This window comes from Heteronotia binoei, chromosome 2, assembly GCF_032191835.1.
Source record: "Heteronotia binoei isolate CCM8104 ecotype False Entrance Well chromosome 2, APGP_CSIRO_Hbin_v1, whole genome shotgun sequence".
Taxonomy (NCBI): domain Eukaryota; kingdom Metazoa; phylum Chordata; class Lepidosauria; order Squamata; family Gekkonidae; genus Heteronotia; species Heteronotia binoei.
Window position 1 is genome coordinate 141,347,911 of NC_083224.1, and position 12,881 is coordinate 141,360,791.

A 12,881-nucleotide genomic window follows, 5' to 3' on the forward strand; every position below is an offset into this window, starting at 1 on the left:
TGGACTGGTAACTTTCATTTCAATGTATCTTAAGAAGTGTGCATGCACATGAAAGCTTATACCTTGAATAAAACTTGGTTCGTCTAAGGTGCCACCACACTGGAACTTCGTTTTGGTATACTATATGTGAGTATGCGCATGAAACACCAGTTATATTTAAAAAAAAAAAAAAAGCTTTCCCTCCGTCATACGCAGGCGCACGATCTGGCAGTTGTTTGGCCTGTACCCCTAAACGAAAGAATTCCCGTCGCTGACGTTTAGCGCAATTCATCTTGTGCGCCTGCGTCATTGTGTGAGCGAGTGCTGAATGACCCCGGAAAAAGACGGGGAGTGGTTTAAGGTCAGGGATTGCGGAGACTGCATGGCGGAGAACGTCGGCGGGAAAGAGAGAAAGAGTCAGAAGGCGCAGCACAATGCAAAAAAAGTGGAGGAGGTTGGGAGCCCCGGGGACGGCGAAGGCGCGCCCGTCGAGCATGGCCAGGTCCTCTTCCCGCCGTCCTTCAGCGTCTCTGAAATCAAGAACAAGCAGCGGCGTCATTTCATGTTTCTGCGTTGGAAGCAGCAGCAGAGGAAGGTGCGAGGGAAGAAGAAAAGCTCTCGCTTTGGCTTTATTAAGATCGGGCTTTCATTACTATTTTGCGTGGGTGGAGATGTGTGTGTGATGAAACGGTGCGCGTGGAAAGTGATGTGCTACACTACCGATTTTTCTTTTTACCGGGGTGGGTTTTCTAATAAAACATTCTCCCGATTTTTTGCCTTGGGGGTGCCTGGTGTACCTGAGTTTTTTAAAAACATGATTTCTCATTTTTCAGAGCTTTGTTGTATGACCGATCTAGCATGAGAAGTGAATGTTGCAGGCATGCTTTTATTTTCATCAACAAAATGTCAGGAAGATGCTAATAAGTTGTAGAGTGTAATACAACTTGTGTGCCAGTTTGCTGATCTTGAGAAGAGAAACCCATAAACTTTGCAGAGCAATGATTTGTGTCCTTCTGAAGTCTTTGTGAGAATGAGGTTGTATGTGTTGTGTTGATTTTGAGTTGAAGACACATTGCATAAAATAACCCATTTAGATTAAAAGTTTATTCTGTATCCAGTGTCTTCAGCCTAATCTATAGGATGAGTGTAGGAAGAAAACAAAATGAACTCAAGGATACTGCCTTGAGTTCTTTGCAAGAAAGGTGAAAATTGGATGCATTTTATTCTTATGCATGTACATTGAAAGGTACATTTAGACTACAGCCCAGTAGTTCCTTAGATACTGACAAAATCTTAAGAGTATAAGCTTTTGAGAGTCAAAACTCCCTTCATCAGACACTAGTAGGAAAGCTTTGACTCTCAAAAGCTTATACCCTAAAACTTTTGTTGGTCTCAAGATGCCACTGGACTCCAATCTGACTGTTCTGCTGCTGACCAACACAGCTGCCCTCTGCAACAAATATTAGTGGGAAACAGACTAAAAGATTAAATATCATTGATTATACCATGGTAATATGTTGTTATGGATCTAATCTGACTCCTGTTTATAACTGGGGGAGAATTACTGTCTTAAGTGCTAAATAAAAGTCTTGTAATGCCGTAAAAGCCTAACAGACTTATTCCAGTGCAAGCTTTTTTGTGTAAGAGCTCACTTCATCAGATGCATGGTGTATATTTATAGGAGAGATGATTAGATACAGAAAGGAGGAAGTGAGGAGATGCATGTGAAGTGTGCTGTGTGAATTGTGTAGCCGGTTATAGACAAATGTATAACATTTTCTTTTCTCAGTTCTGCAGCTTGTTAATGTTTTCTCTTTTTTCCTTCTCCCAGGAGAAATTAGCCCTCAAGAAAAAGCGAAAAAAGGAGCGAGAAGCCCTTGGAGACAAGGTAGAAATAAAGGATTAGGGACTGAGTTGATTATTCCAATGTGTCCTTAATTAACATAAGGGCTGTTAACTAATTTGTACTTTGCTCCCAGTGCAGTTTACTTATGTTCTCTTCCATTCACAGTGTTAGGGGTAGGTTACTGTTTCTTGCAGCACGATACTGGGAAACTTCACAACACTGAGTGGAATGCCATTGATTGTGGGGACTCAGTAGCTAATACTGTAGCATTATCAGATTGCTAATAATGTAAATGTAGGGATGTATCTTTCAGCCTTTTCTCTTCATGTGTTATATGCTGCAATGAATGTAATTGGTGGTAGCAAGAACTGGCATAGGACACTGACTCTAATCTGGAATGTCTGGAGAGAGGAAGAATAAAAGGGATGGAACTGTTATTTTTCCTTTTCTGCAAATACAGCTCTGCAGAGGAAAAGGGTTGATGTCATCCACTTGTCCTCCCTTCTCCAGCCAACTAACCCCTGCATAACTGTTCTCCGCATGGATTGTGTGACCTCAGGAATGAGCTTTCTGGTGGATGGTTGACAAGAGCTGCAGAAATGGAAAGGAGCATGGGGGAAAACATGCTTTCTGTGCAGAAGTGATTGGATACATGCCAGTGTATGGGAAGTGCTTTGAGAAGTTAAAATGCGCTAATGTTGTAACCTCAGTGGCTTTTACATGTATCATAGAAGTGTTCAGGATGTTACGTCTGTTGTGGTAAAGATTTCTGAGTATAACCATTGCAATTTGCTAGTGATAGTGTGCAACATTTAAAAGTTATCTGAGTAGTTAGAACTAAAGTTATCTGAACTCAAACTGTTTTATCCCTAAAAGCTTCACACATTGCAGTTCAGCCTTACTTAAATGCCAAGTTTGATGCAGTTATTAAGGCTGTATGTTTTTATCTTGCTGCCAGTAGGTGATATAGAGCAGCAGTTGATGGAAATAAGGAGCATATTCATTCATGTATTAATAACTTTTTATTTCTTAAAGGCACCACCAAAACCAGTACCAAAGACAATTGAAAACCAGCGTGTGTATGATGAAACCACAGTCGATCCCAGTGATGAAGAGGTAGCTGTTTGAAAAAACTATAGCATTCATTAAAATGTATTTAGGGGAGATAAAATATTTTTGAAGGTTTTTTGCTATGATTTTGCACATAGGTAAAATTTCTAAATAACAGCGAGCCATTGTTTGTAAGAAATGTAGTTGCTTCTTATTCTGTTACACACTACAAAGAGTAATGGAAATCATGGAGTGCTTTTATATTAAGACACCCAAGAGAGTGCGGCTCATTTCTTAATAAATTGTGATATTTCAGTTATTGATTTAGAAAAATTGCTTTTGTTCTCAAAGTTTATGAAAACTTCTCTGAATATGCAAGCATGAAAGAAATTTAAAGCATCTGAGCTTGACTCATGCTACTTAATATCTAAAATATGCCATCCGAAGTTTATTAAGCAGTAAACATATGTAACTCATGGAAATAGTTGGACTTGTGTCACAAATTGTGCAGTTCTCAAAATTGAAAGCGTTGTTTCTTTTTTAAAACACCAATTAATATGACTTTTATGTTTTTAGGTTGCATTGGATGAAGCCACAGATGAATTTGCACCCTACTTCAACAGACAAACAGTTCCAAAGATTCTTATTACAACTTCTGACAGGCCCCGAGGGGTAAAAATACATTCTTAAAACTGTTGGTAAAAGGATCCTGTATTTTGCCATTAGAATATTGTGGGGTGATTACTTTTGTTTAAATGGCTTTCATTTTCAAATTAGGATAAGTTTGTCTGTACCCAGAGCTTGGCACTTGTCTTCCTGCAAGTTGCAGAAAGGACAGCACAGAAATTTGTGAAGTCTACCTGTCTTCTAACAAGGGCTAGCATTCCTAGTTCAGCACAGCCCAGGTGGTAGCCTTGCATCTTACATGTTGTGCAAATCATAAAGTATATGCTACAAAGAAATGTCCATAAACCTGAAGTATGCATTTCCTCTTCATAAGACTTACATTGCATTGTGTTTGAAAAACAGCAGTCCTTTAAGCAGCAGTTGTGGTTTTGCTGGAAGGTTGGCTCCAATAGGTTTGAACTGAATAGTTAAGTGACTCAGTAGTGGAGTCGTCATGATGATTGCCATGAGGATTTATCCATTGTATTATCAGGATATAAGTCTTCTGCATAAACTCTTTTTACAGAGAACAGTGAGATTCTGTGAACAGTTATCAAAGTGCATCCCAAATTCACATGTTTACTATCGAAGAGGACTAGCTCTTAAAAGAATTATTCCACAATGTATGTCAAGGGACTTCACAGACCTGATTGTCATCAATGAAGATCGAAAAACACCAAGTATCCTTCCTCAGACAGCAGTCTTTCTCTGATAGCTTCTAATTTAATTTAGGTATAGTGGATGTGATTTAACAATAACTGCACCATTTACAGAGAACAGCATTTTAGTGGTTTGTAGATACATAATTTTTACTTCATAATATTTCAACCACAGCAGCTTCACATTAAATACAGAACAGCACTTAATGTACTTTAAAAAATTGTTGTTCTGTGAAAATTTATTTTACATTTTTAAAAACTGGGGACTTGCAAGACTTATGTGGGGTAAGAATTCCATGCCTCATCCTGTTCTCCACTTCCTCTGTGTTCCCAGCCCTTCTGTCCCCACCCAAGTCATGAATTTCTATCTTTCCAGCCTTTCCCCTTGCTGTTTCTGACTCATCTTCCCCATCCTTCCTGTACTCACCTGTACTGCTTTTTCCTTGGCCCCCCTCGAAGACTTCTGCCTCTATCACGTGTTTGTTATTGTTAAACACACAGCTCTTTTTGTAGAAAAAGTCCAGCAGGAACTCATTTGCATATTAGGCCACACACCCTGATGGCACCATTGTTTCACAAGGCTTTTTGTATAAAAAGCCCAGCAGGAACTTATTTGCATAATAGGCCACAGACCCCTGCCACCAAGCCAGCCAGAACTGCGTTCCTGCTCAAAAAAAGCCCTGGTTAAACAACCCTCAGAATGCTGGCTGAGATCTCATGATACATCTTAACTAGATTTCACGCCCCCCCCCCCCTGTAAACTTGGATTATGAGGATTTTTCAAAGTCCCTTCCCCTTTTAATTTTTTTTCTTTGAACCTGGAGTTTCTTCTGGGTTTGTAAAAAAATTCCCCATCTGTACAGGACCCTGTTGTGCAGATGTTTTGATTGACAATCTAGTGCCATTGTTATTAAATGCTTTATATTGAACATTGAAGTGTATGCCTTAACTCTCTTGGAATAGATGGGCTTGTGTTAAGTCATTTGCCTGATGGTCCAACTGCTCATTTTAAGATGAGTAGTGTTCGTCTACGTAAAGAAATAAAGGTGAGTTTATAGCCCCGACTCAGCTTGGAAGCCTAGCAGGGTTGGCTGGGGTAGTATGCAGAGAAAGGTAATGGCAAGCCACCTCTGTTCATCTCTTGTCTTGAAAAACTCTCAATTCAGGGATTGCCATGAGTTGGTTGTGATTTGATGGCACACAATTCCCACTGGCACAGTACTCCTGCTTCTGTAATTGTTAAGTTTAATGTTTAAGGCAACATTTTGTCATTTGTTCTAGCGAAAAGGAAAAACTCCCACAGAACACCAGCCTGAAGTAATTCTGAATAACTTTACAACTCGATTAGGACATTCTGTTGGTCGTATGTTTGCTTCTCTCTTCCCTCATGATCCTCAGTTTGTTGGTAGACAGGTGGCAACATTTCACAATCAGAGGGACTATATCTTTTTTAGATTTCATAGGTGAGTATTTGAAACTATGTTGTTGCTGCAGTTCTAATTAGCTCATGCCTCCACTAATTTTGCTCATCTTGTTTCAAAGATACATCTTTAAAAATGAGAAAAAAGTAGCAATTCAAGAACTTGGCCCACGTTTTACCCTGAAATTGAGGTCTCTTCAAAAAGGAACATTTGATTCCAAGTTTGGAGAATATGAATGGATTCATAAGGTATTATATTCTAACAATCTTTTAGCAGAGCAAATTTCTGTAGATTTATAAAATTTGGTTGTACACTAAGGTGTGCAGTAGATATTTCACTCAACACTGCAGAATACTGAAATTCCTTGCACAGTACTACTAAAAATTTGATCTCACCATAGTGTTGAAATTCTCTTCATTCTTAGATTTATATCTACTTGTATATTTTTACCATGCTTATATTGCTTTAGAATGGTTATGATGTCACTCATTCACAAACTATGCAGTGGAAAGTTGTTAGAATTATGCTGCTAGCTCACATTTCCAGAGATGATACCCAGGGCTTTTTTTTTTTGTAGAAAAAACCCAGCAGGAACTTATTTACATATTAGGCCACACCCCCTGACACCAAGCCAGCCAAAACTGTTCCTGTGTATTCCTGCTAAAAAAAAAAGTCCTGATGATACCAAACTGCTATTTATGGTGGGCTCTGCGAACACACAGTATATCTAAAATACCTCAAAAATATCTTGGCCTGCACTCTTCAGTGACATACTAATTAGCTATCAGATTGAAGTGATTCTGTCATTTTAGGCAAGGGCCATTTTAGGCACATCCAGGCCAATTTGAGTTTGCTGTGAAGCAGCTACTCTGCCTTGAACACTTTTATCTCACTCTTCCTGTTTTCACAACAACCCTGGGAGGGAAGGGTAGACTGATTGAAACTTGCTGTGGCCCAAGGTCACCCAGCAAGTTTCATGGCAGAGTATGGATTTGAACCTGGACATCCAGATCCTAGATGGCACTGCCACTCCATACTGGCTCTCATCTACTATACTGAGAAGTAAGCTAAGCACGTACATATAAAATAATTATTTCATAAACAGTAACAGTCAGTTTTGTATATACACATGCATGATTTTAAAAACATGTAGTAGTCTCAAATTACTGGTTCTGTACCAACCAGCTTCCCTTAATTTGTTTATTTCTCTAAATGTATAGTCCGCCCTTTCCTATAGTGGGCTCAAACATTCTAGATAATGTATCTAGTTTTAAGAACTTGGGCATATCACTATTAACGTGGCTCTTTTACAGTATTTTTTTTTTATTTTCCAGCGCCGTGAAATGGACACAAGTCGAAGAAAATTCCACCTGTAAAAAAGCATCTACAGCAGCACATGAGAAACATGGAGCAGTTCATTGTCTCCTGAATTGCTGATAGAGAGCATGGTCAGTCTGCTCTTATGGTGCAATAGAACATCTGCAGAAAATGGCTCCATATTGATCAACAATTAAACTGCTCTACAGCCCTACACATGCTATTGTTTATAGATGGCAGATCTTACTGTATGTTTCAGTGGTAACCAACTGCATTATCTGCTAGGAATTTGTCCTTCTTTGCTTAGGAATTCTTCACAGAGATGGCACAGCAGTTCATAATCCTTTAAAACAATTTTCTATTGTGCTTTCTCTCTGAAATGGACAGTCTTCACAACTATAGTTGTGTTCCTATGAGTTGTGACTGAGTTGCTTATCAAAAAAAGGTGAAATAATAAACCTCTTGAGTTTTTTCTCTCCCAGACAATTCTAGGAGGAGGGGTTTCATTGGAAGTTTTACAGTGATCTCCTTTCAGTGTTTTTTGTTGTTCTCTTGCATGTCAAAATACTTACAGCTATTTCATATAAGCAGTCAGGAAAGCCAGGTTACAAGTAACTTGAGAAATGCAGAATGATTTCTATAGGGAAGAATACAAATGTGGAGTTTCAGTTTCTTCATACCTCCCTTGACTATAAATGAATTGCATCCCTGTGGTTAATGTACTAAGTAAAAACTAGTTAGTAATTCCATTTTTACAGCTTCTAACTGAAGGCTGCTTAGATAAGGTAGAACCAGGCCTCAGATTCAGTGGGCTAGAACTATAACCAAAAACCTTTAATAAGCAGTAAGGGCAGATGAACAGTTATACAAAATTAAATGTTATCTGAATAATACTTTTACAAGTGCAGGATAACGCCTCTATGCTTTGTTAGTTGTTTACTATGATTATATTATGGAGTTACAGTTCAATTCAACTTCATTCTTTTGTACCACAGTTCTATACCATGAGATTTGCAAATACTGGTATTTTTAAAGAGATCTTCCCTTCCTCCTTTTTGCTGGAGGCCAGCAGAAGGGAGGAGAGATCTTGCAAAAGCCATTTAAAGGGAACACTTGGAAGTGGGGGGAGGGGGGCAGAAACAAGCCATTTTAGCAATTCCTCCTGCTCCCCCGCTTCCCATCACAAACCTATGAGACCACGTGGAGGGTCATGGATAGGGGGTGATCACAAACCTCCAGTTTGCAAACCAAGAACAGGTGGTTTGTGCCCATTTCTATAGATGTTAAAGTTCTTGAAATGATGAGCTGGACCCTTACTGGAAATCTTAATGAAGTGTGAATCATGATTCTTTAACCACAGACATTTTCTACTAAAATCAAAATCATTAACTCTTTATTGTTGAATATAAAACTGATTGCCTCATCATACAGAAGTTATTCCAACTAACATACAATTTGTTCATGGAGGTAGATTGTAGTAGGTTTGACAGCAGTAACAGTATTACTAGCACTAAGTTGGCACATTAAGGTGAAATTCCCGTACAAGTTCCAATCCACTCTTCGTTTCCATATTCACCATACACACAGATATGAAAATCTTTAGATGATCTACAAAAACAGACAAAAGTGACTGGTGACTCACCTTGGAAAACAATCTTTTAGGTGTTCACTGTACATGAGAATTTTACCAGAGTTTATATGCTACATTAATTGGTTTGGGATATTTATAATTACAAACCAGATCCCTACAAAAGAGGCATTCCTTCAGATTTAACTGAGAAGCTAACTGACATTACTACTGTAAACTACTTCCAGCATTATTAATCTTCAATACTTGCAGAAAATTCTTAATCTTTAAACAAAAGGTAAAATAAGCTGAAACTATCTTTTTTAAGAATCCTATCAAACTGAAAAGGAGGAGGAAAGCATGCATAGGGTATGAAAGCTGTATTAACTGCTCATTTCAGGGATAGTGTAAGAGAACTCAAATAATGCAATTTGGTTTAGAAAAGAACTTACCCTGAAGACACCCAGTCAGAGAAAAGAACAAACTTTTGGAGGTCTAAATGGATTTGTACTTGAAGAAACTCCTGTTAATAGGGGATCATGATGTGCATTCTGCAGACAGAACTGCTTTAAGTCAGTTGCAGCTTGGGAAACCTACAACAGAATAAATCCACATTCCTAGTAAAATAGCCAGTTTCACTGGACAGTAAAACTAACCCAGTAGTACCATGGAAGTTTGTTGTGTGACCTTAGGCCAGTCATTTAGCTGCTAATCATGGCAGCAGATGAGACATAATAAATACAAAAAAATTCACATCAGGGAAGATATAGTCATGCTGGAGGAAGGCCAGAGAAATGGGGCCTCTAATGATTGAAGGATTTTTATTCTCTGTCCAGAGCCTCTACCATAGGGCTGGTGAAATGACTGTTTTGCAGGCCCTGTGGAACTATGACAAGTGTCACAAGGCTAGAAGAGTGTCTCAGCTAGAAGTGTTCTACCAAACTAGTGCCAGGATGGAGAAGGCTCTGGCTGAGGCTAATCAAACATTTCTTGGCCCAGCAACCATCAATAGGTCTTTCTTCTGAGTGTAATACTCTTGGAAAGGGTGAGGGTAATGTGCACCATTATTATATTATATAATTAAATTGCTATTCTCAACAGTCTAATAGGGTTGCCACACTGATAGATAGGTGCTTTTAGCTACAATGGTAGCTTTATCAGTGGACATCAAAAAGTAGCACTGGAGGCTGGGTCAGCACTGTACAGGTTGTGAAGTTTTAAAGCATTAAAAATGCATATATAATTTTAAAAAGTCTCTGGAATGTTAATTGAAAAGACCCTGCTTCCACATGTTTTGCAAAGTGCAGAGTATGTGGAAAGAACCTCATGAGGTTCCTCTAATACAGCTGCCCCTAAAAAATCTCAGTATTTTAAAAAGTACTTGCCTTGGATCATACTTTTTCTGTAATGTTAAAATGCTTTTAGCTCTCTAGCAACCTGAAGCTAAAAAAAGCTAAAAGTCACACAAGAGTGTAACAATAGTTTATCTGCTATGAATGTTGAAGGCTTCTGGTTCGAAGTTTAGCATCTCAGCAGTTGTACCATAGAATCATAGCGTTGGAAGGGATCTCTAGGGTCATCTAGTCCAACCCCCTGCACAATGCAGGAAACTCACAAACACTTCCCCTTAAATTCACAGAATCTTCATTGTTGTCAGATGGCCATCTAGCCTCTGTTTAAAAACCTCCAAGGAAGGAGAGCCCACCACCTGAGGAAGCCTGTTCCACTGAGGAATCGCTCTAATGGTCAGGAAGTTTCTCCTAATGTTGAGCCGGAAACTCTTGATTTAATTTCAACCCATTGGTTCTGGTCCTACCTTCCGGGGCCAAAGAAAACAATTCCACACCATCCTCTATGTGACAGCCCTTCAGGTACTTGAAGATGGTGATCATACCACCTCTCAGCCACCTCCTCTCCAGGCTAAACATCTCCAGCGCCTTCAAACTTTCCTCATAGGACTTGGTCTCCGGACCCCTCACCATCTTCGTCGCCCTCCTCTGGACCTGTTCCAGCTTGTCTATATCCTTGAAATGTGGTGCCCAAAACTGAACACAATACTCCAGGTGAGGTCTTACCAGAGCAGAGTAAAGTGATACCATCACATCACGTGATCTGGACACTATACTTCTGTTGATACAGCCCAAAATTGCATTTGCCTTTTTAGTCACCGCATCACACTGCTGACTCATGTTCACTGGTCTCTACGTAAGAATTACTAAACAGTGACAGACACCTTAAAAGAAAACACGGTATTTCTACATCTACAATTCAGAAATAACAGTACTGCCTTTGCCAAGCCCCTGCTTAGCTTTCTTCTTTGGGACTGACATACTTCCCTATTTTGTGGCCAGGGCGGACTCCCAAACTGGGTTGTCGTAGATCTCTTTTATGCATTCTCACCCCCGCCAGCCACATCCTCAGTTGCAGAAAGAACATCAACGCAACCCGTATCTTCAAACCATTTTAAAGGGGAAACAGAATTCAGTGTGCCTGGGAAGCTTCAATTTTGGGTGGGCGCACAATCGCTTAATCCCCCCCCCCCCCGCCCAACGTATAACGGGCAGAGCAGCTGAAAGATGCTGGGGAGGATGAAAAGGCACTCTGCAAACATACTTCAAAATTACTCCTTCACTCTTGTACAAAGCAACACCGACTCCTGGCATGGGCTACAGAAACCAACTTAAGTGCTCCTCCGGGGCAGCGTAATGGCGGCCAAGCTACCCAGGGCCCCAACCTCTTCCGCTCCCTCTCACCTTCATGCGACTCACGCTGGCCTCGAGGCGCAGCTGCTGCACCACTTTTTTCATGGCCACGACGCTGGAAGAGCCGGACATGTTGAGGAAGGGTCGCTGCCGAATAAACAACAGCGCCAGACGGCTAAGGCAGGCTTCCCGAAAACTTTCCACCAAGTTTCCGGCGCTTTGCAAAATCCCCTGTAAGGCGCCTGCGCAGCCACTTCTCTCATTGATTGGGGAGGGGGGGATTTTTGAAGGGCCAAAACTAATTTAATCGGAAGATAAAGCGGACTGGAAAAGTGGGGGGAAAGGTACCACCCCGTCCAAATTACAGGGAGGAGGGATAGTTGGTGTTTTTCGTTCTGTGAGGAACACCGCTGGCCTTTAGGAAAAACAGGTCCCATCTGCTGGGGGGAATGGCTTTCCCCTCCAGGAAATCCCATATAAAGTTTGTGGGAGAGTGACCTGAAGAGTGGTTGCTGTGGAAACGCCTCCCTTCTCTAAAACTTCTGAAATATCCTCTCCCTCACCCCTCCCTTTCTTTTGTGAGATTTGGGAGGCCAGTCCCCGGTTCCACTGATTTCTAGGGCTTCCCCCACCTTGGTTGGGGGGAGCCTTGCCTCCAACAGTTGTCTGGAGCCCCGCTTGAAGAGAGCGGGTGCCGCCACCTCCCACCTTGCGAGGAGCAATTTTGCCTCTTGCGGGGCGGAAGCGTGCGGCGCCCGCTCTTTGCAAGTGGAATCCGCCAGCTCTCACCTTGCAAGTTACTCCTTCACTCTTCACTTGCACAAAGCAACGAATGACTCCTGACATCAGCCCAGGGTAGCCAACTTAACTGTCCCCGAGGCGGCTTAATGGCGGCCAAGTTAGCCAGAGCTTCAGCCTCTTCTGCTCGTTCTCACCTTTACGCGGCTCATGCTAGCCTCGAGGCGCAGCTGCTGCACCACTTTTGTCATGGCCACGACGCTGGAAGAGCTGGACATGGTGGGGAAAGGCCGCTGCCGAGAATAAACCGCGCTAGACTGCTAAGGAAGGCTTCCCGTAAACTTTCCATTAAGTTTCCGGCACTTTGCAAAATCCCCTGTAGGCGCCTGCGCAACTAGCTTTCTTGTGGTAGAGCCGGGGGGGGGGGGGCTATTTTTGAAGGGCCAATGCCAATTTAATCGAAATATAAACAAGACTGAGAAAGTAGGGGAAAGGGCGCCACTGCGCCAAGGTTACAGGGAAGGAGGTATAGTTAGTGTCTTTCATTCTGTGGGGAACACTGCTGGCCTTTAGGAAAAACAGAGGTCCCATCTACTGGGGGACGGCTCTCTCCTCCAGGAAACCCCATATAAAGTTTGTAGTAAGAAAGTGACCTGGAGAGTAGTTGCTGTGGAAACGCTTCCCTTCTCTAACACTTCTGAAATATTCTCTCCCTCGACCCGCCCCACGCACCCGCCACCTACTCCGCACTAGCCAGCTTTCACCAAGTTTCCGGCGCTTCGCAAAGTCCCCTGTAGGCGCCTGCGCAACTAGCTCTCTCGGGGGAGGGGCTTGAAGGGCCAAGGCCAATTTATTCAGAAAATAAGCAAAAGCAAGGCTGCAGAAGCGGGGGAAATGGTGCTAGGGTTTCAGGGAGGAGGGATAGCTAGTGCTTGT

General features: G+C 41.6%; 2 protein-coding genes across 3 annotated transcripts; one reads left to right on the forward strand and one right to left on the reverse strand.

Moving 5' to 3' along the window:
- Positions 1–269: 269 nt before the first annotated feature.
- On the forward strand, positions 270–7,424 carry RPF1 (ribosome production factor 1 homolog). The gene is made up of 9 exons (XM_060232120.1): positions 270–574; positions 1,811–1,867; positions 2,861–2,941; positions 3,452–3,547; positions 4,068–4,221; positions 5,164–5,246; positions 5,482–5,663; positions 5,743–5,869; positions 6,956–7,424. The coding sequence occupies exons 1-9, from the start codon at positions 308–310 to the stop codon at positions 6,995–6,997; spliced, it is 1,089 nt and encodes a 362-aa protein (XP_060088103.1). The 5' UTR covers positions 270–307; the 3' UTR covers positions 6,998–7,424.
- An 877-nt stretch (positions 7,425–8,301) lies between these two features.
- Positions 8,302–12,746, reverse strand: GNG5 (G protein subunit gamma 5). 2 transcript variants are annotated; one of them, XM_060232122.1, is made up of 3 exons: positions 12,143–12,746; positions 8,958–9,098; positions 8,302–8,546 (listed from the first exon to the last, which is right to left on the reverse strand). In XM_060232122.1, exons 1-2 carry the CDS (start codon positions 12,221–12,223, stop codon positions 8,973–8,975), a joined length of 207 nt encoding a protein of 68 aa, XP_060088105.1. In that variant the 5' UTR covers positions 12,224–12,746; the 3' UTR covers positions 8,302–8,546; positions 8,958–8,972. The 2 variants fall into 2 exon arrangements, with proteins under 2 accessions (XP_060088105.1, XP_060088104.1); XM_060232121.1 differs by lacking the exon at positions 12,143–12,746 and adding an exon at positions 11,259–11,671.
- Positions 12,747–12,881: the final 135 nt, after the last annotated feature.

Bases quoted from the DNA above. Each gene is read 5' to 3' on its own strand.
- RPF1 (XM_060232120.1), top strand. From the start codon at position 308: ATGACCCCGGAAAAAGACGGGGAGTGGTTTAAGGTCAGGGATTGCGGA. The intron at 575-1,810 runs GTGCGAGGGAAG...TCCTTCTCCCAG, and splicing joins GGAAGCAGCAGCAGAGGAAG to GAGAAATTAGCCCTCAAGAA. The intron at 1,868-2,860 runs GTAGAAATAAAG...TATTTCTTAAAG, and splicing joins GAGAAGCCCTTGGAGACAAG to GCACCACCAAAACCAGTACC.
- GNG5 (XM_060232122.1), bottom strand. From the start codon at position 12,223: ATGTCCAGCTCTTCCAGCGTCGTGGCCATGACAAAAGTGGTGCAGCAG. The intron at 9,099-12,142 runs GTGAGAACGAGC...ATTCTGTTGTAG, and splicing joins CTAGCATGAGCCGCGTAAAG to GTTTCCCAAGCTGCAACTGA.